This window comes from Micropterus salmoides, unplaced genomic scaffold, assembly GCF_014851395.1.
Source record: "Micropterus salmoides isolate LMB-PRFRI ecotype aquatic unplaced genomic scaffold, ASM1485139v1 Ms_hic_scaffold_17, whole genome shotgun sequence".
NCBI classification, from domain to species: domain Eukaryota; kingdom Metazoa; phylum Chordata; class Actinopteri; order Centrarchiformes; family Centrarchidae; genus Micropterus; species Micropterus salmoides.
In genome coordinates this window covers 901,585-925,864 of record NW_024040817.1, presented here as the reverse complement: position 1 = coordinate 925,864, position 24,280 = coordinate 901,585, and the positions used below count along the sequence as shown (strand labels likewise).

Genomic DNA, 24,280 nt, shown 5'->3' with positions numbered 1-24,280 from the left:
TGGAGCAGTGAGCTCTGCTCTGGGAGGCTCCGTCTCCATCAGATGTAGGACCAGTCAGAATGTTTATGTTTGGAGCAACAACCACTATTTAGCCTGGTACCAACAGAGAGATGGAGGAACTCCTAAACTCCTCATTTACTATGCTAGCACTCGAGCATCAGGGATTCCAGATCGTTTTACAGGCAGTGGATCAAACTCTGACTTCACTCTGACCATCAGTGGAGTCCAGACTGAAGATGCAGCAGTTTACTACTGTCAGAGTGGTCATTCTATCAACAGTCAGCATGTGTTCACACAGTGAAAAAGCGTCGTACAAAAACCTCCCTCAGTCAGACTGAACAGAAACTGAAGTGACTGCTGCAGCTGGAAGCTACTGCAGAGACTGATACACTTCACTGAGGACACACACACACACACACACACACATAATTAAATCAATTGGATTTAACATTTAACCAGATTTGATTTGGGGAAATCAAATTACTTTTTCCAGCACGTCTTCTCTTTATCCATTTATATCCCATTGAAATCTCAGGTTCATCAGTGGTTTGTTAAATAATCAAGAAAAACCAACCTGAGACTGTTAATGAGAAAAGTCTTGGTCATGACCTTTGACCTCAGCTTCATACTGGATCACAGCCACTTCAACTATTTCCAGATAAAAGAAAATATGAAGACACAGATCAGCATCAGAAAACTTTGTAATAAGAAATGGACCAATCAAAACCTTTACATCCCTCCAATTACAAAAAAATATTGTTGTAAAGCAACATTACACAAGAATGGCTTCTTCTGCTATTTAGTGCCCCCTGTTTCATGAGTATTGTTCACTTACACACCACTGTTGCAAATATGAACAGCTGTACACATGTAGTTGTCATGATTACATAACTTACATGATTAAAAATGTCTTTGCTTATACAGCCAATAATCAAGCAAGTCGGAAAACACAAGAAATAGCAAGCAGGCTAATATTACTGACTAGTCCAAAAGCAAGAAGGCCAGCTCGACAACTGTCTCTTTGTATCTTCCTCACTCCTTTCGACAATGACTTCTTCAGTCTCTTTTCAGCTTCTGCTATGATCTCCATACTGAGAACATCAAGGCAGCTTATAGTAAAGCACTATGCCGTTGTGAAAGGTTTCCTGCCCGGGATTCCAGTGTTACATAGTGCAACAGCACCGTGCCCGGAGTGAAGCTGTTGTTTCAAGATAACATTACTACATCATGATTCAATAACATCACATGCTCTTCCTCAGCAGATGGAGTTGCTCATTTTACTCAGCATTATTCTGGCTTCTTGTCCACTTTGACTTCAGAGTTAAAATATTCCATGACAGCTGGGTGAACTCCACCTGCTGATGAAGATCATCTCATAAAAACAGTGATGTAACTGATGATGACTTCAGTGTTTTATGGCTCCACCCACATGTCCAAAACTTCTGGTTGTGTTTCTTAAGGAAGCTCTCTGAGATCGTCATCCTCAGCATCCCTTCAAACACCCAACACTACTTTACTTGATGAAATCTCCACATTACAGACACCTAAAAGATGTAAAACCTGCATTAATCATTGTCTAAAACACCATATTACATGTTGAAGTTACTAAAAATGACAAGTTCTCAGTATCGTCTACATGTAAATATGTAAATATGTAGATCAACGCTCTCAGCACTGAGGGGGAAACACCATGATATGTTGAGGACAGCTAAATGTAAATGCTCCGTACTTGTATAGCGCCTTTCTAGTCTTTTCGACCACTCAAAGCGCTTTCACACTACATCTGCATTCACCAGTCATACACATTCATACACTGAGCCTAAGTGCTCAAACAGAAACTAACATTCACACTCATTCATACACTGGCGGAATAGCCCGGCAAATCAGGGTTCAGTATCTTGCCCAAGGACACTTCGACACGCAACCAGGGAGCCAGGGATCGAACCGCCGACCTTCCGATTAACAGCCAACCCGCTCTACCGCCTGAGCCACAGCCGACCCACAGCTACAGCTCACTGACTCTGTGTGTTTGCATATGTGTCCTGCCTCTCTGCTCCCAGCCGTTAAGAGGCCAGTGTTGATCAGTGACTGTCCAGGCCTTTCAGAGCCACTGACACGCCGGCAGCACAATGATGATGTCACTGATTCTACTGCTGGCCACCCTGGGGCTCCTTGTTCAGGGTGAGACTCTCTTCTGAAAACTTTGCTTCAGGATGCAACCAGGTTCACCACAATGATGTTCTGCTGTGATGGAGAAACACTGAAACAAGCAGCATTTACCTTCTTCCATCTGTTCTCCATGTTAAAGAAATGAGACTCTTCTGTTTGGATGTTGATCATCTTTCTCCAAACTGGATTTGTCTCAATAACCCTTCTCCTCTTTTTCATGTTTTCCAGATTCATCAGGAGAAATCATCCTGACTCAGTCTCCTGGAGCTCAGTCTGTTGTTCCAGGACAGACTGTCTCTCTCAGATGTAAAGCCAGTTCAAGTGTTAGCAATGAGGTAGACTGGTACCTTCAGAAACCTGGAGAAGCTCCTAAACTCTTGATTTATCATGCTACAAACCGTCTGTCTGGAGTTTCAGATCGTTTCAGTGGGAGTCAGTCTGGAACTGACTTCACTTTGACCATCAGAGGAGTCCAGACTGAAGATGCAGGAGTTTATTACTGTCAGCAGGATTACAGCTGGCCATTCACACAGTGATACAACGTCGTACAGAAACCTCTCGCAGCTGGAGAGGAACTGATCTGAATCAACAGCTGCACAGAAACCATAACACTAGGTCAGGGGTGTCAAACTCATTTTCACAGAGGGCCGCATAAGCAATACGGTCACCCTCAAAGGGCCAGTTGCAACTGTAAGACTGCATAAACGTAACTAATCCTTAACATATTGTTAAACAATTGTCTCTTTATTTCATTATGTATTCAAGTTAAGGACATTTATCAGATGTAAAAATATAGCCTTAGTAAGAAAATTTCTCTGTGTTATTATAACATAAGTAAATGAATTTATCAGATTTAAAAACCCTCATTACTTCATCAATCAAAGATCAAACATTTCAAGTAAATAACAAAGACAAATATCATCAAACATAATCTTTTCACTTTTTCACAGTCCAGAGGTGCAGAAAGCTGCTAATAACATGAGGGACAGATGTGGCATTTGATAAAACAAATAGTCCAGCTGCACACAGCCTTGCAGAGGGGATACATCCAACTAATGAGAGATAGTTTGATTACCTGGAAAATGCAGACGTATAGGCTACTGGAGCCTAAGCCTGGTTCACACTGCACAATTCTTAGCCCGATTTGCCGCTCGGCGACCGTCAGGCTGTGATCGGGAGTAAATCAGCGGTTGATCGGTGTGAACTACTCAAAGACGCATCAAAACGCCTCCTCAACACATTTCTGCCATATCGCCGACATCTGCCAGATATCTAGCACGCCAAATATCTGGAGGAGTCGGCCGACTCGACATCCACATCCAGCCAATGAGAGCAGGCAGCTGGCAGAGCAGGCAGCTACTTTTTCACCGCATGTCAAGGCATTCACAATTTCAAACGTCTTTACAAACGAAAGGTCTGGTTACATTACAATGACAATGAGGTTTGATTGTATTCATGTTGTGTAGATTGTTGGATTAGTTGTCATTTATTTACCCTTGTAGTATTCCATCTACCATTGTTGGTATTTGATAAGCATTGTTACCTGTGGAAATATTTGTATATTATTAGTATGTATGGTATGAATGTGTGGTTTTGACTTCGAGCATCCACTGTTTCTAAATGAGGTATTGTTATTATTATTATTAATTTTTTTTTAATTAGTAATATTTTTTCTTTGAGATTATTGATGAAGGAAGCAGCTATTTTTTGTATGTATAAATTCTTTGATAGACTGGGGTGGGGTTTAATAAGTTTTACTTCTTCCCACTCCATTTCAAGCATAAGTGTATAAGTTATTATTATTGTGTATCTTTTCTGTTGTCACACTATTTTGCTTGAAATAAATAAATAAATAAATAAATAAATACACTTTTTACTCACCTCCAGCTTTCTCTGTAGCTCAGACAATCCCTGCTACCTGCTACCTGCGTGTCCTAATGCATTCTTTCACCCAGATTCTTTGTCTTTGTAATTGCTGTCTTTATAATAACAAACAACAGCTGTTTTGTCTGTAGGTTTGTGTGATTTCCCATTTCGTGTGTTTTCTTGACAAAACGTGATTTGGAAACCAGCATCAGGTGACAGAGTCGTTGTCAGCTCGTGTAGTGTGTGACCCCCTGTCACAGATCAGTCACGTAGTGTGAACGCCACAACGACTTCAAGACCCCCGTCACAAGACGGCAAGTTGTGCAGTGTGAACGGCCATCGGCCGACGCTGTCTGCCTTGAATAATGTTGATCCATCATCACTGATACTGTCTCATAACACAAAAGACATAGGCCTAGCCTACCGGGTTTTCTCCTTGAATCACAAACATCGCAATCTAGTGGCGGTATGCCGTCACTTCTCGGGTCACAAATCGACATGCATTGTGGGAGATGTAGTTTATGGCAGCATAGACGTTTATTTTCAGACAATCATGAATCTTTAAACAAAACAAAAGTGTAACAAAATCATAGAAATTCATCATGTGAAAGAATTACTGTCTTGTTGTCATTGTTGAAAGTTTTCCCTCTCCTAAACAGGAGCAGCGGCCAGAGCCTAATATCTAACACTAACCAATTCTTCTTCTTCCTTTTTAGTCTAGCCTTACTAGAAAACTACAGAGTGCTGGTGTTGCAAAACTGTAACTGTATCACTAATGAAATATTGTGGTGAAGCAAGACACTGGTTCATGAAAGGTTTCACAACACACCCTCACAACTTTTGTCAAACATGCTCAATCTGCCTAAGACACAACACAGGGAGGGGATTACAGGTTTCATTAGCAGCACAGCCACCACCAGATGAGCCGTTTAACCACCTTATGAGGGAGGTTTTTAACTAAACCCAAGCAAAGGCAAAAAAGTACTGTTGATGATAGTTGATATGTTTCCTAAATGGATAGAAGTTTTTCCCTCTCCAGCAACAAAGCCGATGCAGTCTCCCGCCAGGAGGTTTTGTGGTGGTTGTGGAGGCTGAAAGAGCTACATGGATACATACCAGCCACTGCAGGAAGGTGCCTGCACCAGAACAGTATCAGATCAACAAGCGTGCACAATCAGCAACTGAACCACTGTTTTCCCTGACCTTGTGTTGTGAGTGAAGCAGGGATTGGGAACGCTTAGGCACCCTTTGTCTCAGACTCACAGGCTGTTAGACAGCAAACATCAACACAAGGGAGCTAGTGGGAAAACTCCTGGTCTCACCACTGCTGATTTAAGAGTGAGTAGCATGTTTGTCTCTGGAAGGAGACAAACATGGGACCCAGTCAGATACCCAGACATTTGTGGGCCTACGAGGAACAACACAGATGTTTGCTGCCATTGCAATAACATTAACAGTGCCTCTGTTGCAGTTCTTAGATCACAAGCATGATGCACAAAAGCCACCACAACAGAACACCACAGTGAACTACACACAGGCATTGACATCACATAGCAGTGTTAGAGGCAAGAGAAGCACCCAAAGAGGCTGGGATGCTTGGATAATTTTAATAACTCCTCTTGTACGTTTGTGCCCAACAATACAGCTCCAGATGGTTCGGTGTCCCCAGTGCTGGAAGGAATGCGTTCGCTACGAGAAGAACTTGCAGAGAACTCTGAAGTGGACACTAATATGTTTGACTGGTCTGATTCTGTATTTGCTAAATAAAAAGCCTTAGTGATGCCCATAGTAGCAGGCCTAATGATTGCTGTAGCACTGTTACCTCTCTGTGGATGTTGCATTATTCCATGTGCCAGAGGTTTGACTGTAAGAGCTATTGATAAATGTGTGTCTATTCAAATGATCACACTCCATGAACAAGTGAACATGCCATTGTTGCAGCAGCAGAACTGTGATGATATGGCGGGTGGATAGTGTCAGAGCGAGGATTACCAGGAGAAGGAGAAGGAGCAGTCTACCCTGCCGTCGCCGCCAGACCGTGTGGATTTTTGAATGGGAGTGATTGGGACTGCAGACGGGAGACCGGCGGCGACTTGGCGGCGAGTGCATGGAATCAACGTCTTCGGCGGCAACGTCACGGCGGCGTATGTTCGAATTCCTGTATAAATATACGCCTACTAAATACGTCTGAACTAGGTACGTCGCCTTACAACCGTGTGATAAACACGTCGTCACTAAGTACGTCGCCACCAGTACACCATTGTCAGTGTAACTCCTATTTTAACTTTATTGAGTAAATTCAAGTCATGCTTTGTACAGCCTGTGTGAAATGCTTTTATACTTGTGGCGACAGGGAACTCTGGAGTAGCCTACAGTTCATAGCCTGTGTTGTGCTTTATTGTTTGGATTCACTGTCCGATAAAATTCCACTGAAGAAGATAACGTTAATGCTTTCCCTTCCCCACAATGTGAAAATGGTTGTATTAGGCCTACAGTTACTTATAAAATTAATCATTGAATTATTAGAGCTGTAATGTAATGTACAGGAAGGACATGAAGGTCATTGTCAGCACAGGTTTGTCATTTTTGCATTGAAAAAATCTCAGTGTATTTTCTTTTTTTGACAGGTTAAGGAATGAAATCCTATTAAATGTGGAGTAATGGTTTCCTATAAGGAGGTCAGAAAATGTGTGATGCATTTTTGAAAATTCTTCTCTGTGCCTGTTTGCTGATTCCAATAATATCAAACATGAAGTTATAAGTGACACATTCAAGTGATTTTGTGTATGCTGATATAATAGTCTTTATATTAGTACTTTTTAATGTTTTATTTTATTTCCCTCTCTTTGTTTGGCAGGACGACTCTGCACAGTCACTGTCAATATGTGTGCGTGTGAACCATAAGCCTGCGCTCTGCTCAGGTACGGGCTCTGGCCAGCAACAGCCGACAAGCCCCAACCAGTCTTTTCCATCCCTCTGCTAGAGCTTTTTGTTTGTCTGTCACTGGTGTGTCAAGTTTCTGTTGAGGGTTTTTGTATAGGTAAGTCTGAAGTCCTGTCTGTGAAGTGAACATTTCAGTTACTTTCATGGAAGACTGACAAGTCGAAATGGATGTGAAAATTACACCCTTCCATAATTGTGCTCATTATTAATTATCACAACAAAATGTAAACAATGAAGATGAACATATTGAATTATACAGTTGCATGCAAAAAAACTCTGTTTAAACCACCTTCACCTTGGCCTTATGTAGGACTGCCCAGCATGTCCAAAGGTTGGTTCTAGTTTCAGGACAGTTCCTGTTTGATAATTGCAGTTTCCATGAACTGATGGTATTGAATTGATATATGCAAAATCAGTGAATTATTGTATAAAGTATTCTAAAAAAATAGTAAGTGTATCAACCTAGTGCTCTGCATTTCTGATGGCTGTTTGAGGATGAATGTGGGACCTTGTGTATCTTGCAGCATTTGTTTTAAGAATTTGTCAATCAGTTGTTAATTCCATGGGTGTTTCTGACCTAGACTCTTTTTTTGTAGTACCAGATACAAAACCAGGATTGCTGTGTTTATTTCCCAGGCGGATGGAGATATGATAGTGACACTGGATGCCAACTTTGGCCTTGTGAGGAAGCAAAGCTCTGGGACAAGTGTGGTTGAGCCGTTGCATGGAACCCGCAAGTTTGTTGATGAAAAGAATGTAGAGGAATACCTGCTATCACATCGTGACAGCTCAAAGCCTCGTGAGGTTAGTCACAGTTGCAGTTGAGTCTATAAAATGTTGGATTTAACTCCTAGAAAAAGACCATTACTCTTCCCATAAATGTAATGTCCTTAAAAATTTAGTACTGTAGTAACTTCAAGGCTGGCAATGTGCTGAGGTCACAAAAACAAGCGAAGAAACTCAATGTTACAGGAGTGTTTGGAGCCTCTTGTCGTCATGAAATGCCCCTAATGTTTGTCAACATGAGCCAAGGAGAACGGTAAGGCTACGCCACTGCAGTCACATATATGACTATTGACTCAGTCTTTTCCAGAGTCACAAAGGAGATGACTCCCTCGCACCGCTTGGACCTGTTGACTGATGCCCTTCTGCATTATGGACGGAGGAAATCAACTGACCTAGGTTTGTCTACTGCTGTATAACAATATTCTGTCCTGGTGTTTGTGGTGGGAATTGCGTGTTTAAATGAACAGCTCAGGCAAACACAGAGAACCGAGATATTTTGACTGTTGCGTTTACACGGATTCAGTGTCACATCACAGATGAGTCTCCCTGAGTCCAGGGTTACATGCAATATGTTTGGAATTCCCATTACATGGTTTAAGCTGATGACACACAAATTGGTCAGCAGAAGTAAACAAAACTGTCTTTACAGAGATGCAGCTTCTGCAACAATTAGATGAAGCAGAGAAAATATCAACTCTCGCTCAAGAAGACATCTCATCTGTCATCAGAGAAGCACCAGGTAAGTCATGCACATGCAGGTAACAATAGTTGTGAACAGGAAAATTTTAAATTGCGTTTACAAGCGCCCTTTGCACAAAGTATGTAGCATTGACAGTTGTTTGTTTTTCTGTTATTTTTATTGTCTAGTGTTAGTCTCAGAGCGAGACATGGAGAGATGGAAGAAAAGGGAGCAGGAGCTAGCCCAAGAAAAACCAAAGTCAATAAGTAAGTAAACTGAAGTGAATGCGTGAATGTCTTGGAATATTGTAAAAAGGTAACACATATTATTAACAAAGGATATTGCAAATACATTATACATACTTTTCCATGTACAGTAGAGTATCCTGTAAGCTGTGTCGGTGAAGAAGTAACATGAAATGAAGCACTTTATTAGAGCTGTAGTAATGTCATTATCTGTTCTCCAGACACTGTCTGTAGATGGAAAAGGGATGACATCACTAAGCTGATTCAGTTCTACATGTTCAAGTAAGCGTTCAATTTGTTTATGGAAGACTATATGGGAATTACACCCATCTTTGAGTGCCTTACTGATGTGCTTAAACATGGAAGCCTAGGTGTGATTACATAGCTATGAGCGAGACAGTAACACCGTCTTGTTTTCTAGGAAACTGTCACAATGCAGTAATTAAATATGGTGTGATTAATAATCAATTACCACCAAGCTCCCCCTGTAATGTACAATGTTTGTTCAAGTGTACCACGGGAATGTTTTCTGGTTGGTAACTACTGATGTGTTGTGCTATACTTTTTATAATATATAGATGTGGGACTCGTGAGTCACACATGGAGGATGAAACAGAGTAAGTAAGCAGTATCAGTCTGTTTCTGTTCTCTGATTAAGTGCCTAATTAACAGTAATTTTTACTCTCTGACCATTGTAGAATTGAGAACTCTCTGCTAAACATGGAGAAAAAACACAGCATTCGGAGAAGATGGCAAGAATCTGATTTAATCTTCCAGTCTACCCTTAAAGAAGTTGACCGTGATCTCAGAGGCCAACTGATCTGGAAGGCTAGAGCTGAATGAAAGGAGAGAGCCGTCCTCCTCCATCTGAAGAGAAAATTTCCAGGTAAATTGCTGTGGATAAGTAGATAAATTTAAAAAATAAGATCCAGCTCTGTAAAGGACCATAATAACGAAGGCATTTGTTTGCATGTCTCTTTTATAACTTTACTTTAGATGGGCAGGGCGTTGCCGTTAGACTGTCCAAGCAGGTTGCCAACTCCAACAAGAGACTGAGACAGGCAATAAAAGAGTACAACAGCATTCAGTGGCCACCACAGATGAGCATCTTCCCTGCAACTATTGATTTTCAAGAATCATGTAATCCCTCTCGGCCAGTCTACTTCTGTTTTGATGACACTGTAAGTATAGTTACCAAAACCTAGTGACCACATCACTCTAGTAACCACCTGACAACCGCTTACTAACCACAACTACGTTGCACATTGTTTTCTGTCTTCTTCTTCCAGGTTGAAGAAGATGATGTTCCAAGGAGTCTGAAAAGGCGAGGGATTGATGCCTTACATATGAAGACTCGGGCCGCTGAGGAAAAGCACACGCTTTACCAGGAAATGAGAACTGTAGCTGACCACCTCCAACAGCAGCACGCCTTCCTGTGTTCTGCCATCAATGACACAGAGCAGCCAAGTGCAAAAGCTGTCCTCATCCAACGTCTCCAACAGCTGGAAAGAAAACTACATCACGCCACTGATGTTCGACCAACATGTACCAGACATTGTTCCTGGAATGCATGGTTATGTCACCCCAGACAACCCCTGCCTGTATTGGGCCCTCCCCATGTCAAGCATACAGACACTGGTATACAGTGATGATGATGATCGTGATGACGATGATAGCAACTAGGTCTGTAAGCACTCTAGACGAGGGGTGGTTTTCTGCTTCTGGAACGAATACTTTGAGCAAATTTGCACGTTTTGTTATACATAATTAAAAATGCCTCCTTAATTCAAGACTAACTAACATGCATCAGACTCAGACAGTTAGGTTCTGTGTGTGTCTTTATTGTAACTGGTCACAATCAAATTAAGGCTGTGTTGCTGATCACTTTATTAGTGGAACTGCAACAGAGTCCATGTTTGTTTTTCATGAGCTGTGAACTGTCCTGCCAATTTAAACAAAAAATGGCTTAAACTTGCTGTTTTGGACAATAAACACTGTTTTTGTAGAAGCTGCTGTCTTATACTTAATACTCAAGGTATAGTCAGCTTTGGTGTTATGTTCATGTTAAGGCTTTCACTTTTAATCATTTCTCCATCGATTCCGAGAAATAAAGGTTTTTTTGGTAGTGGAAGGTTACGGAAGTGCTTTATTTTGTGGGCGGGGTTTGCCTTTTGGACTCCTGTTTATGTTAAAATATGTGAAATAAACCAAGAAATTTATTTTTACTTAACATGGATTTTCTAGATTCAGTGTAAGTAGTAGTTCGGCTGTACTAGATATTTTATATATTCAGTAGGTATATGTTTTTACGACCCTATATTACAACCCTAACTTTGGACACAGGAAAAACTACAACTGTGGTGCTGATTTGACTCAAACTGCATTGCATGGCTGTAGGGAATTGTATTTTCTAAAACATATTAGCGTGAATTTGGAATTTTAACCACATTTGATTGGGCCCCCAGTTGTTGACTATACTCACATGACAGCTAAGGCCAAGAGCTCTCTTTAACAGTCGGTCCCATGTCTGTAGTCTCTTTTGTTGATGAATTATAAGCATTCAAACATGTACCAAGGTGAGGGTTCAAAGGTCAGTATTTCAAAGCAGGATCCATTCAGAATCTTCATACTGATATATGGTAATCTACAGGTTGAGACCTTTCCAACGATGTATTGGTTTAGCTCTACAGCAAAGTTTTAAATTTCTCATTTTAGGGGCAAGCCTTCCCAGGTCTAGTTTCAAAGAGCACTTTGAAGGCTCAATATGTAAAAAGAAACTTTTTATTTGTTTGTTTGTTTTTATTTTTTAGTGAAAATAGTGACCAAATGAGTCACTCACACAAAAATCTTTGTTGTGGACACACATATGCTTGTCTATTTATGTTAATGCTGCTATGATGGTAAAGAAAAACAAAACATCAATGAATAAGACATGACATCACACATATGCCTAGTGTAGACCCTGCTGCATCCTCTGTACTACTAAAAAGGACAATTAATTAGTTCTTCCTTTAACATTTTCCTCCTTCCAACACTTGTCACTGTGAGAAACGGAATGCTTTAGCTGTTTGCCAAATCCAGCATATTTACTGTAAAATCCACCCAGACGGTAGGCTACTAAATGTGGAATGTAGATTTAAATGAACAGCTAATTAATATTATTTCATGATCCCTCTTGCCCAGGTGTCTAACACACAGACAAGCCTGAGTGAGGACAAACCATAAGCTTACCTGGAGCCTGTCAGCCGGTCAGACACGGGTTTGGAGTGCTTTATTGGATGAACGGCTCAGAATGAACCTTATTAATTCAGGAAGACCCTATGATTTAATATTAAATATCCTCAGGTCCATATTCTTTAAACTATAAAATGAAAAGAGCACCTTCATATTTTACAATCACAGGCCATAAACGCATTTTCTTAACAGAGATAGTGGCGTTCGTTTGGTAGTTGGTAGTTGCGGCCGACGGTCGGCAATTTGAAATGGAATCAAGCCAATCCACGGCAGATAGCTCCAAACAGTAGTGGAACGCGCCCCGTCCGCCCACAACACAATTCTCTTGCGCCTTCCGCTATCAAAAACACATCATTGTTATTTTTCGGAATCAAAGGAGAAATAATTAACGTATCATATTGTTGAATTATGAAGGACACTTTGTTTTCTTTTTATAAATGTTAATCGTTTAAAAGAAAGCTTAACACAATGAAGAAAATACTTCCGGGCGGAAGTACGTCATGCAAGCTACGTGATGTCAGCGATACGAGCGTCCATAGCATCTATTACATTTAAAGTTTAAAAAATAAATTGTAGTCTTCAACTGAATGTTTTACTGGTGTGGTCATTTCATGGACGCACCCTATTTATACTTTTTGGAGATTTATTTGACAGATCTGTCTAGGGAGAGCTGGTTACCTTGCTGATGTTAGTTAGTTAAGCAAAGCACAAAGGACTAATTGGTGGCCTAAAGTGGAGCTTTTTTTGGAATACCTGTCTGCAATACCTTTATTGATGAGTCAAAGTCAAACATACATACACGAGCACACACACACACAAACGTCGCTCCACTGTAGATGGCTGAAGATCCCAAACAAAGAGACAAATACTGACAAACTGAATTGGCTACCTTTGTTGTCACCTGATAATTTAAGTTATCGGAAATTGGGATTACACGCATCTGTCAAAGTCAATGGTATAATTCAAGCAATCCAGTTTAGCGTCAGCCTTCAGCAGTCAACACTCACGCTAGTAATCCCTCAAAGCCACAAAACCTGACCTCATGTAGTTACTGGCAATGCTGAGCACTGACTTTTTGAGGTGAGTCTTTGAAGGGCAATTTTGAAACTGCAGTAGTTTGTCTGCATTCTCCCCTGCTACAAGTCTTGCTTGATATGTTTCAACAAAAATGTACACCAATACATATTTCTTTTCTGAGTTAATGCAAGGAAGAGATAAGAGAAATACACGGACTGAAGCGGACAGCAGAGAGATCCAGACAGCAGCACACCAGATTCATCGTTGAAGTAGGGGGAGCTAATGAGCATCTGGGTGTTGATTTTACCACAGCCTATGACCAGCAACCTGAAGTCTTCCGCCGTCAGTTCATCCAGGGCTTATCTGTGTCTTGTGTGAATACATGTTGGTGACTGACAAAACATTTGTGTTCCAAAAATAGATACTATTTGAGATAAGGCTTTGATGTAACACAGAATATCTGATTATTCACAACCAATAAAAGAGTAACATTTTAAATTATTTTTACATAATATGCAGAGGCTGTGGAGCCACCAGCATTCTGTGAATGTTTGAATTGAGTGTGACAAGAAAATGTTACTGTGTTCTGACTAAGACTAGCCCTGTGTCTAAATGAAGTGTCATAATTCTGTTTGCAAATTTCCACTAAAACACCTTGTCAATGCCATTGTCATTTATAGTATTATTCTTGATGTTACCTAAATCAATTAAGAAAAAATGCTCCCGAAGATTACTAAATCATTTCCAATCCCATAAAGGTGTAATTCTCAGTATTATGACATCTTTTTTTGAAGATGGGGAGCATGTTGAAATATATATACTATATAATGCTGTCTTTATTTAATTTATGGGGGGTAGCATATTCTGATAGACTAATTCTTATTTTTATGTTGATATTGTTGACGATCAGCCAGAGTCTTGACGGCATGACCAACAGCAAGGTTGCACAGATTTATGGGCGGGGAAACAGACTATGCTTTTGGGGAATGCGCATGCGCAAAACCAGGTAGCATAAATCGACAGAACACCGAAAAAGTAATTTGGACAAACTTAAACCTTAAATAAAAATCTACAAGAAGTACTAGTGGCAACATTTTTTCGTTGAAAACTGTTATAAATTGTTAGCAAAAAGTGGGGTCCTCTCTCCATGGAGCTCATCTAAATGCATCAAATCTCTGCCTGCCCATCACCTAAAGTAACGTTATATGTCGTATTTTTAATACATTACCACTTGTGCATTAGTTAACAATGTGCACCCTAGATGCCTATTGCAATCTTATGATATTCAAACATTAACTCACAAGATATTATCAAAGTTTTTAGCCTAAAATGCATTATTTAAATTTTGCAATTGACAAAAAAATGCAACAGTGCCATCAAGTGATGACATCACAAAACAGCAAGACAGATTGAATCATTCCACTGAAGAGGACAAATAGGAAAGATTTTTTTTTCCTCTTTATTAGCATAGCAGTATTAACAATGCAACATACAGGAATACATACAGTCTATGCATACAACACATAAAAATACAAACCGCAAATAGGAAAGATGAAAAAGAGAAGAAATTCGATTCGATTCGTTACTTTATAGAAGAGAGGTTAAAACTACATAAAACTGTTTTGCCTCAAGGAGTTCATTGAACAATGGTCATATTTCTAGATATTTTTCACGCTTCCTTTTGGTTTGATTTACAAAAGAACCTTTTACAAATTTGGACAAAGACATCCTACTAACAAAGCCAAACTAGCCTAATGTTTTTTTTTTAATAGTACAAACTTCTCAGCTGACATAACTTAAAAAATTAAGTTGATTAATATCTTTGATAAATATTATATCCATTAGATTACCCTCCTTTTAAATTTCTGTGTAAAATTTAATTTTACAGCAACACTTTTAATGACAAAAAGGCTGGAGCATGTAGGCCTGTATTGAAAATAATCTCTGGCTCCACACTCCAGTCCAGTTGGTGGCGCTAATGCACCTGTTGGCTAGTTTGCCAACCGCCAATAAAAAAAAGAAAAGAGAAGAACAAGTTTGAGGGGAAAAAAACAAGCCTGACGGCGACGGGCTTATCAACGACGTTGTTCACTGGCGACGGAGTAGCCTATCCACACACGTAGCTGTCACACGACGGTCTCCATTGGTAGGTCATCCGTGGCACAATCCACCCGCCATATGATGAAAGGACCCAGATTCGTTTTCTTTGTTAAACTGGTGTAGATTACATCATGATGCCTTTCTATGACCTGATGATCTTTTTGTAATGCTGTATATTCTTGAGTGACCAAAGAATGCTCACAAGGGAGGAGTATGTGATGGAAATTTGATATTTGTGTTTACTGTTTCACCCTGCATGCTTCATCAGAATAGACCAATGTGTCACTGTGTGGTATATGCAACACTGACATAAAATCTTTGGTTTGAAAATCTGAGATAAGAACCATCTCATGTTGAAAGTACTTTATATTTCATTTTTATTCCTTGAACCTGTATTGAGTAATGTAGATTTGTACAAACTACATTTTAAATGTCTCGCTCTCTGCGAGTGAACGGCCGGCGCTCTGTGGATAGTAACCATGGCAACGACTTCTGTGCGCTACACAGCCGCAGCCTTTAACTTAAATTAAAATTATACACAGGCTGACTTTACCGGAAAGGTCTGCATTTAGTTTTGTGGGGATGCTCTGTCATGTGAATTCCCTCCTGTTGATGTCCTGATAACTATTTAGATTCTGGAAACTCACAAACAGCGAGGATCAGTCTCTCTTCCAATGATTTGTGCTGCGCGTCTCGTACAAAAAATTCAAGACAATTCAAATTTGGCAGCAGGCGGGCGTGTGCGTGAGGCGAGCACGACCACGACAGTTTCACGGGAACCCCAGTACACCTTGTGCTCGACCACTTCACCTCACTGTAACAGGGACACTTTCTACTGAACATAGACTGTTTCTATGTTCCCAATCCCAAGAAAACTGGACTCTGATGGTAACTTGTTTTAACAAGCTAGATAAAAGGTAATTCCCTGGCAGTGGTAAATAGCTGTGGTTTAATATTTATTTGATTATATTAATGTTTAAGTTGAGATTTACAAGAAATATTTTATTGCTGCTGTGTAAAGGGATTACTGCTGGTAAAAAGCTATTTGCAAACCATTCGTTAATGCATTTTTGTGTATGTAGCAGTACATTTAAATCAAGCAATACACTACTTTAGAATTCATCATTTAATTTTCAATAAAATCATGAGATTAATTGTAATTAAAAAATGTTATTGTTGCCCATCACTAGTTCATTTTAAATTAAATTTACATTTTAAATGAACTGAAATAACTTATTATTTTATTTTAAACAAAATAAAACCAAAATCATACAAAAGAGGTTTTTTAAAAATATTATCAATACGCTGATAAAGTGATTGACCCATTGATAAAAATCAGAGTAATTCAAGTCCCTGCTGGAGTCAGTCAGAGCATTTCCATAGAGAGCCACTTTGCATCAGCAGCACCATGCTCCAGTGCTCTGGGAGAGTTTATAGTCCTGAGAGTTGAACACTGGATGACTGACAGCTGTCCTTCATGACAACAGAAGCCACAGAAATCCTCCTCATCAAAAACATGACTTTGATCTGCATCCTCATCTGGACTCTCCTCTGCTGCTGCTTCACAGGTAAAGTCCAGAGAATCAAACTCCTCTTCTCTATGAACATCCGTCCCTCTGAAATGAAGCCGACAAAACCATGACGCTGCTTTATGTTTTTGTCTCTGTATCCTCAGAGTCCAGAGGCCAGGTCACAGTGACTCAGCCTGGAGCAGTGAGCTCTGCTCTGGGAGGCTCCGTCTCCATCAGATGTACGACCAGTCAGGATGTATTTGTTTGGAACAACAACCACCGTTTAGCCTGGTACCAACAGAGAGATGGAGAAACTCCCAAACTCCTCATTTACTATGCTAGCACTCGAGCATCAGGGATTCCAGGTCGTTTTACAGGCAGTGGATCAAACTCTGACTTCACTCTGACCATCAGTGGAGTCCAGACTGAAGATGCAGCAGTTTACTACTGTCAGAGTCAACACTATATCAACAGTCAGCATGTGTTCACACAGTGAAAAAGCATTATACAAAAACCTCCCTCTGTGAGACTGAACAGAAACTGAAGTGACTGTTACAGCTGGATGCTACTGCAGAGACTGATACACTTCACTGAGGACTAACACACAGAGCCCCCTCAGTGTACCCATCTGTTACCCAAAGCTGTCAACTTGGGGGTAACTGCTGTTGTCCTCTTGGGCTATTTTTGTTATTTTGGAGTATTTAAAAAAAAAGAAAGTCTTACATTTTAAATTACATTACATTGCATACATTTTCAATAGATTAATGTTTCCTAAATCAGTGAGTAATCATGTTAAATAATTGTGATCTCAACATTGACCAAAATAATTAGCAGCCCTACATGAACATTTAATTTAATTCATGAAATTATAGAACATTTGTTGTGTGAAACTGCACCTCTGCCTTCTTTCTGTACAGGCTAATGCTTTATTCAACACATTTATTTTTTATTTTTAAATTGAAAAAACTTCTGAAAAGAGTGCATTATGACTTATTTAGGACTCGAAACTCAAAGTTTAAGACTTGGGACTTGACTTGTGACTTGTTGGTCTTGACTTGAGACTTGACCGGGATTTGCCCATCATGATCGGTCTGGACTTGGGACTCGACTTGGGACTTGAGTGCTAAGACTTGAGACTCGTAAAACAATGACTTGGTCCTGCCTCTGCTGTGTTCACTCTGTTTGGTGTGTTATCACATTTGCTAATTAGCATTGAGCACAAAGTAAAGGTGAGGCTGATGTGAATGTTAACAGCTCTGCAGAGATTTAATCATAAATCAAAGTACTGGACAAACAGAAATTTACATTTACATTTACATTTAGTCATTTGGCAGACGCTTTTATCCAAAGCGACTTACATTTGAGGAACAACATACAAGCATCAACAGAGCATCAACTACAGATCTACAACTGACAATACATACTAGTAAGAGCAGCAATAAATACTAGTAAGAGCTCACAGTACATATCACATCAATGGGGTAGATACCTAGGGAAGGAAGTAAGCAAAAAGTGCAATCAAAACAAAAAGTGCAATGAATACAAGATCATTGGAGGGGATAGAAGAAGAAGGGCACAGGAAGTGTATGTTAGAGGTTAGGAGTTAGAGGTGTTATAAGAGGAAGTGTTCAGTTTTCAAGAGCTTCTTGAAGTTAGAGAGGGACGCACCTGCTCTGATGGCGTGTGGTAGCTCGTTCCACCATCGTGGTGTCACAGATGAGAATAGCCGGGACTGGGATTGCTTTGTGTGAAGGGATGGCAGAGCCAGGAGGCGTTCGTTGGAGGAGCGTAGCGGCCCCGAAGGAACATAAGTTTGTATTATGGAGTTTAGGTAGATGGGTGCAGACCCAGTAGTCACTCTGCATGCAAGCATTAGTGACTTGAATTTGATTCTGGAGGCCACGGGGAGCCAGTGGAGGTCACTGAGTAATGGAGTGACATGAGTCCTTTTGGGCTGATCAAAAACCAGACGCGCTGCTGCGTTCTGAACCATTTGTAAGGGTTTCACTGCACACAAGACCTGCAAGGAGGGCATTGCAATAGTCAATGCAAGAGAGAAGACCAGAAGCTGGGTGGCGTACTGAGTGAGGTAGGGCCTGATTTTCCTTATGTTGTATAGAGAAAAGCGGCATGACCGAGAGACAGTAGCAACATGGTCTGAAAAGGACAGCTGGTCATCAATCATGACACCCAAGTTTCTCACCACCTTGGTTGGAGTGATAGTTGCGGATTCAATTTGTAGTTTGATGTTATGGTGGATAGATTGCTTGGCTGGAATGACCAAGAGTTCAGTCTTAGAGAGGTTTAGTTGAAGGTGGCAAGCCTTCATCCATGCAGATATGTCTGATAGACAGTCCTTGATCCGCGCCGAGACAGTGGGATCGCCTGGCGGGAAGGATAGGTAGAGTTGCATGTCGTCTGCGTAGCAGTGGTAAGAGAAGCCGTGTGAGCGAATGATCAGCCCCAGTGAGGTGGTGTAGATTGAGAAGAGAAGGGGCCCTAGCACTGAGCCTTGGGTTACCCCTGTGGAGAGGCAGTGGGAGGAGGATAATTGTCCTTGCCACAAAACATTGTAGGAACGCCCCAAGAGGTAGGATTCGAACCACAGGAGTGCTTTACTCGAGATGCCCATTGCTGAGAGAGCGGATAGCAGGATCCTGTGGTTGACTGTGTCAAAGGCAGCTGATAGGTCAAGCAGGATAAGAACTGAGGATTGGGCTGCAGCTTTAGCTGACCTTAGGGCTTCTGTTACAGACAGAAGAGCCGTTTCAGTAGAGTGGGCACTATTAAAACCAGACTGATATGGATCTAGGAGGTCATTCCCTGAGAGGAATTCTGAGACCTGTTTGAATACTGCCCGTTCAATAGTTTTGGATAAAAAAGGTATAAGAGACACTGGTCGATAGTTCTCAACTTAAGTTGGGTCAAGTGAGGGCTTTTTGAGCAAGGGTGTAACCCGAGCCCTTTTGAAAGTGGTTGGGAAGGTTCCTGAAGCCAGAGAAGTATTTATCACATGAGTGATTGTCGGGACCACAGTAGGAGATATGGCTTGGAGGAGAATCGTAGGAATCGGGTCCAGTGGGCATGTAGTTGGACGGCTAAGAGTCAAGAGTTCTGATACTTCGCTCTCTGTGAGAGGAGTAAACGAGTAGAGTGAACAACCACTGACCTGGAAGGGCAGGGGAAAAGATGTAGCAGGACTGCTACAATGGTTGAGTTTGAGTGTTTCAAAGAATTGGCTAGTTATAGCCTCCACTTTGCCTGTGAAGAAGGCAGCAAAGGTATCAGCAAACAAGTTTGTGGGTGGTGGAGGTGGAGGAGGCTTTAGTAGCGCTTTAAAAGTGGAAAATAATTTCCTTGAGTCAGTGGCACTGCTTATTCTGTAATTCTAGAATGCAGTTTTGGCAGCACTGATGCTTGTTGAGAAGGAGGATAGGAGCAATTGATAGCCCTTAAGGTCGGCGGGGTCTTTGATTTTTCGCCATTTTCTTTCAGCCGCTCTGAGATCAGTACGGAGCCCACGGATGGTATCAGTTAGCCACGGGCTAACGGCGAGCAGGCTTGGTGGATAGAGGACACAGGCAATCCAGGGATGAGCTTAGTGTAGAGCACAGAGATTGTGTGGCATCACTGACCTCAAGTGAGGAAAATGTGTTGAGGGTGGGTAGAGCGGAAGCTACCGCTGAGGCAAAGTGAGCGGGAGACAGGTTGCGGTGGTGTGAAACCAATGGTGTTGGAAGAATGGGCTTTTCCTGTAGGCATACTGTGAACTGAATGAAATAGTGGTTAGACACATGTAGAGGTGTGACTGTTAGGCACTCTGTGGCACAGTTTTGGACAAGGGAGAGGTCAAGCACCTTGCCAGCTTTGTGGGTCAAGGGGCTGAGAACCCGTGTTAGATCAAAGGATTGAATCAGAGACAGGAAGTCTGCTGAGTTTGAATTGTCTAAGTGAATGTTCATGATGGTGCAGGGATGAAAAGTGAGAGGATCACCAAAGTTATTACAATTCACCCGGAGGGGCACATGAATATGTGATCCACATTTCATGGTGATCCATCAAATGGGTGTTGAATATGAACGTCATGGAGGTGCCAGAGGAAAGGTCAGGGAGCTCCGTTGTAATTAGGATTTATTGTCTAGGAACCATGAGTGTTTTTACTAAAATTTGTACCAATCTGTCAGTTGGATGTTGGGATACAGTGTTTCACATAATAAGCAAAAAATGTATCCTGCTGGTGGTTGTATTTCTGTCTGTGATGAGTGTGTTTTGGTATTTAGTGTGTGTCATACAGCGTCAGAAATTAAAATACTGAAATTATGGGGAAGACTCGACCAACTGAAGAGAGAGATAATAAAGTGTATATGAGGTAAACTAAACTCCATCCTGTAAGTATTAGCACAGGAGATTGCTCGTTCTGCTGGTTTTCCTCACATTGGATGAAACTGGTTTCACTTCCCTCTCTGAAATCAGTTACCATGGCAACAGACGGGCATCACTGCTGAACCATGACAACAGACAGTTTTCAATACTAAAGATAAAAAGTTAAAACAGGCACACTTTTATTCAGGTTGACTATTTATTAAATTAAATATTTCAAGATTGTGAGGCTTTATTTGTTTCAACTAGCATAAATCGTTCTTGTCTCAATCAATAACTTCATAAATGATAATGGGTTTGTTCTCTTCATGTAGGCTGGAATCATCACTGAACAGTCGGGCTTCATTTCTGAAACATTCAAATGAACAAGGCAAACTACTGAACTACTCTTTCAAACTGATAAAACAACAACAACAACAACTAAAACGTGTCCAATGTCTTTAAAATCATTATTCTGGGACAAAGACTGAATCCTGAAACATTAAACACTTAATCAAAAGAAATTGGCAAAGTTCTTGAGCCTGAATATAACATTTTTAATTGGAGTGGATTGTAGTCTGGTTAACGACACTGAAGACTAAAAGAACTGCTGTGAATACATCATATTTCAAATGTCAGACATAATATGTGAGTATTGATCTTCAGTGAGTATTGATCCAATACTGGCTTTCCCATTACTTTACTATTCAGCTCTCACGCATTCATAATCAATACTTTGTTAATTTGTTAATTAATAAATAGCATCATCAGAGTAATCCAAGTCCCTGTTGGAGTCAGTCAGAGCATTTCCATAGAGAGCCACTTTGCATCAGCAGCACCATGCTCCAGTGCTCTGGGAGAGTTTATAGTCCTGAGAGTTGAACACTGGATGACTGACAGCTGTCCTTCATGACAACAGAAGCCACAGAAATCCTCCTCATCAAAAACATGACTTTGATCTGCGTCCTCATCTGGACTCTCCTCTGCTGCTGCTTCACAGGTAAAGTCCAGAGAATCAAACTCCTCTCCTCTATGAACATCCGTCCCTCTGAAATGAAGACCACAAAACCATGACGCTCCTTTATGTTTTTGTCTCTGTATCCTCAGAGTCCAGAGGCCAGGTCACAGTGACTCAGCCTGGAGCAGTGAGCTCTGCTCTGGGAGGCTCCGTCTCCATCAGATGTACGACCAGTCAGGATGTATTTGTTTGGAACAACAACCACCGTTTAGCCTGGTACCAACAGAGAGATGGAGAAACTCCTAAACTCCTCATTTACGAGGCTAGCACTCGAGCATCAGGGATTCCAGGTCGTTTTACAGGCAGTGGATCAAACTCTGACTTCACTCTGACCATCAGTGGAGTCCAGACTGAAGATGCAGCAGTTTACTACTGTCAGAGTCAACACTATATCAACAGTCAGCATGTGTTCACACAGTGAAAAAGTGCCGTACAAAAACCTCCCTCAGTCAGACTGAACAGAAACTGAACTGACTGCTGCAGCTGGAAGCTACTGCAGAGACTGATACACTCCACTGAGGACACACACACACACACACACACACACACACACACAGACATAATTAAATCAATTGGATGTAACATTTAACCAGATTTGATTTGGGGAAATCAAATTACTTTTTACAGCAAGTCTTCTCTTTATCCATTTATATCCCATTGAAATCTCAGGTTCATCAGAGGTTTGTTAAATAATCAAGAGAAACTAACCTGAGACTGTTAATGAGAAAAGTCTTGGTCATGACCTTTGACCTCAGTTTCATACTGGATCACAGCCACTTCAACTATTTCCAGATAAAAGAAAATATGAAGACACAGATCAGCATCAGAAAACTTTGTGATAAAAAATGGACCAATCAAAACCAGTACATCCCTCCAATTACAAAAAAATATTGCTGTAAAGCAACATTACACAAGAATGGCTTCTTTTGCAATTTAGTGCCTCCAGTTTAATGAGTACTGTTCACTTACATGCAGTTGTTGCAAATATGAACATCTGTACAGGTGCATTTGTTTAGAATACATAGCTTACATGATTAAAAATGTTGAAAACTTTGCTAGCCAATCATCAAGGAAGTCGGAAAACACAAGAAAAAGCAAGCAGGCTAATATTACTGACTAGTCCAACAGCAAGAAGGCCAGCTCGACAACTATCTTGGATCCTTTTAGTTCAGTTAGTTCAGGCCAACAAGTAAAAGCCAGTCTGATATTTAATCTTGTCCAGTAACTCTCTCTTTGTATCTTCCTCACTCCTTTCGACAATGACTTCTTTGGTCTCTTTTCAGCCTCTGCTATGATCTCCTTACTGAGAACATCAAGGCAGCTTACAGGAAAGCACTATGCCGTTGTGACAGGTTTCCTGCCCGGGATTCCAGTGCTACATAGTACAACAGCACCGTGCCCGGAGTGAAGCTGTTGTTTTAAGACAACATTACTAAATCATGATTCAATCACATCACATGCTATTCCTCAGCAGATGGAGTCGCCCAGTTTTTATTGAAATGTAGATTTTCAAATTCCAATTTCACTCAGCATTATTCTGGCTTCTTTTCCACATTGGCTTCAGAGTTAAAATACTGTGTGACAGCTGGGAGAACGTCCTCTGTTGATGAAGATAATGTTGTAAAAATAGTAATGCTTCTAATAGTGACTTCAATGTTTTCTGGCTCCGAAATGTTTTCTGGCTGTCAAAAACTTCTGGTTGGAGTTTCTCGAGGAAGCTCCCTGAGATCCTCGGCGTCATCATCACCCACATGACTCATCACTGCTTAACTTGATGAAATCTCAATCTCTCATTACAGACACCTAAACATGTAAAAGATGCATTAATATTGATATAATGTTGCACAACATTTTTGAGTGTAATGTGCTTGTCATTTATAGTTTTCTTTGTTCTTTGGGCTTAATGTATTTGAATATACAGATATTCAATACTGTATTACTTGCAGTACTTACAGTATACTACATATTTACTGTACTAAGTTGTGATTACTATACTTTTTAAATTGGAAAATGTGTTTCCTCTATGCAAAAAACATTTTCTGTAACTACATGCCCTGGACGAGATGCTTTGTAGTGTTTTACCTATTGACTGGCTGTGTTTATGTTTTGAAAGCATTGTTTGATTTTGAGCACAGATGAAATGGTTTTGAGGCAAGTGTTTAATTTGATCTTAGCAATTGTGAAAAACTGTAATGAGAAAGGTTCTTCTCATGACCTTTGACCTCAGCCTCTTACTGGATCACAGCTATTTTAATGATTTCCAGTTAAAAGAAAATATGAACACAGTTCAGCATCAGAAACCTTCATAACCAAAGATTAATTTAATTAAATGTAATTTAAAAAAAGTTTCAAT

At 40.6% G+C, this 24,280-nt stretch overlaps 3 gene segments (V, D, J or C); all 3 read left to right on the top strand.

The window, feature by feature from the left end:
• Positions 1-2,126: 2,126 nt before the first annotated feature.
• Positions 2,127-2,709, top strand: LOC119907352. The segment is given in 2 exon segments: positions 2,127-2,181; positions 2,398-2,709. Coding segments are annotated over 2 exon segments (360 nt in total).
• A 13,846-nt stretch (positions 2,710-16,555) lies between these two features.
• LOC119907342 lies at positions 16,556-17,046 on the top strand. The segment is given in 2 exon segments: positions 16,556-16,607; positions 16,715-17,046. Coding segments are annotated over 2 exon segments (384 nt in total).
• Positions 17,047-21,857: 4,811 nt separating this feature from the next.
• On the top strand, positions 21,858-22,348 carry LOC119907650. The segment is given in 2 exon segments: positions 21,858-21,909; positions 22,017-22,348. Coding segments are annotated over 2 exon segments (384 nt in total).
• Positions 22,349-24,280: the final 1,932 nt, after the last annotated feature.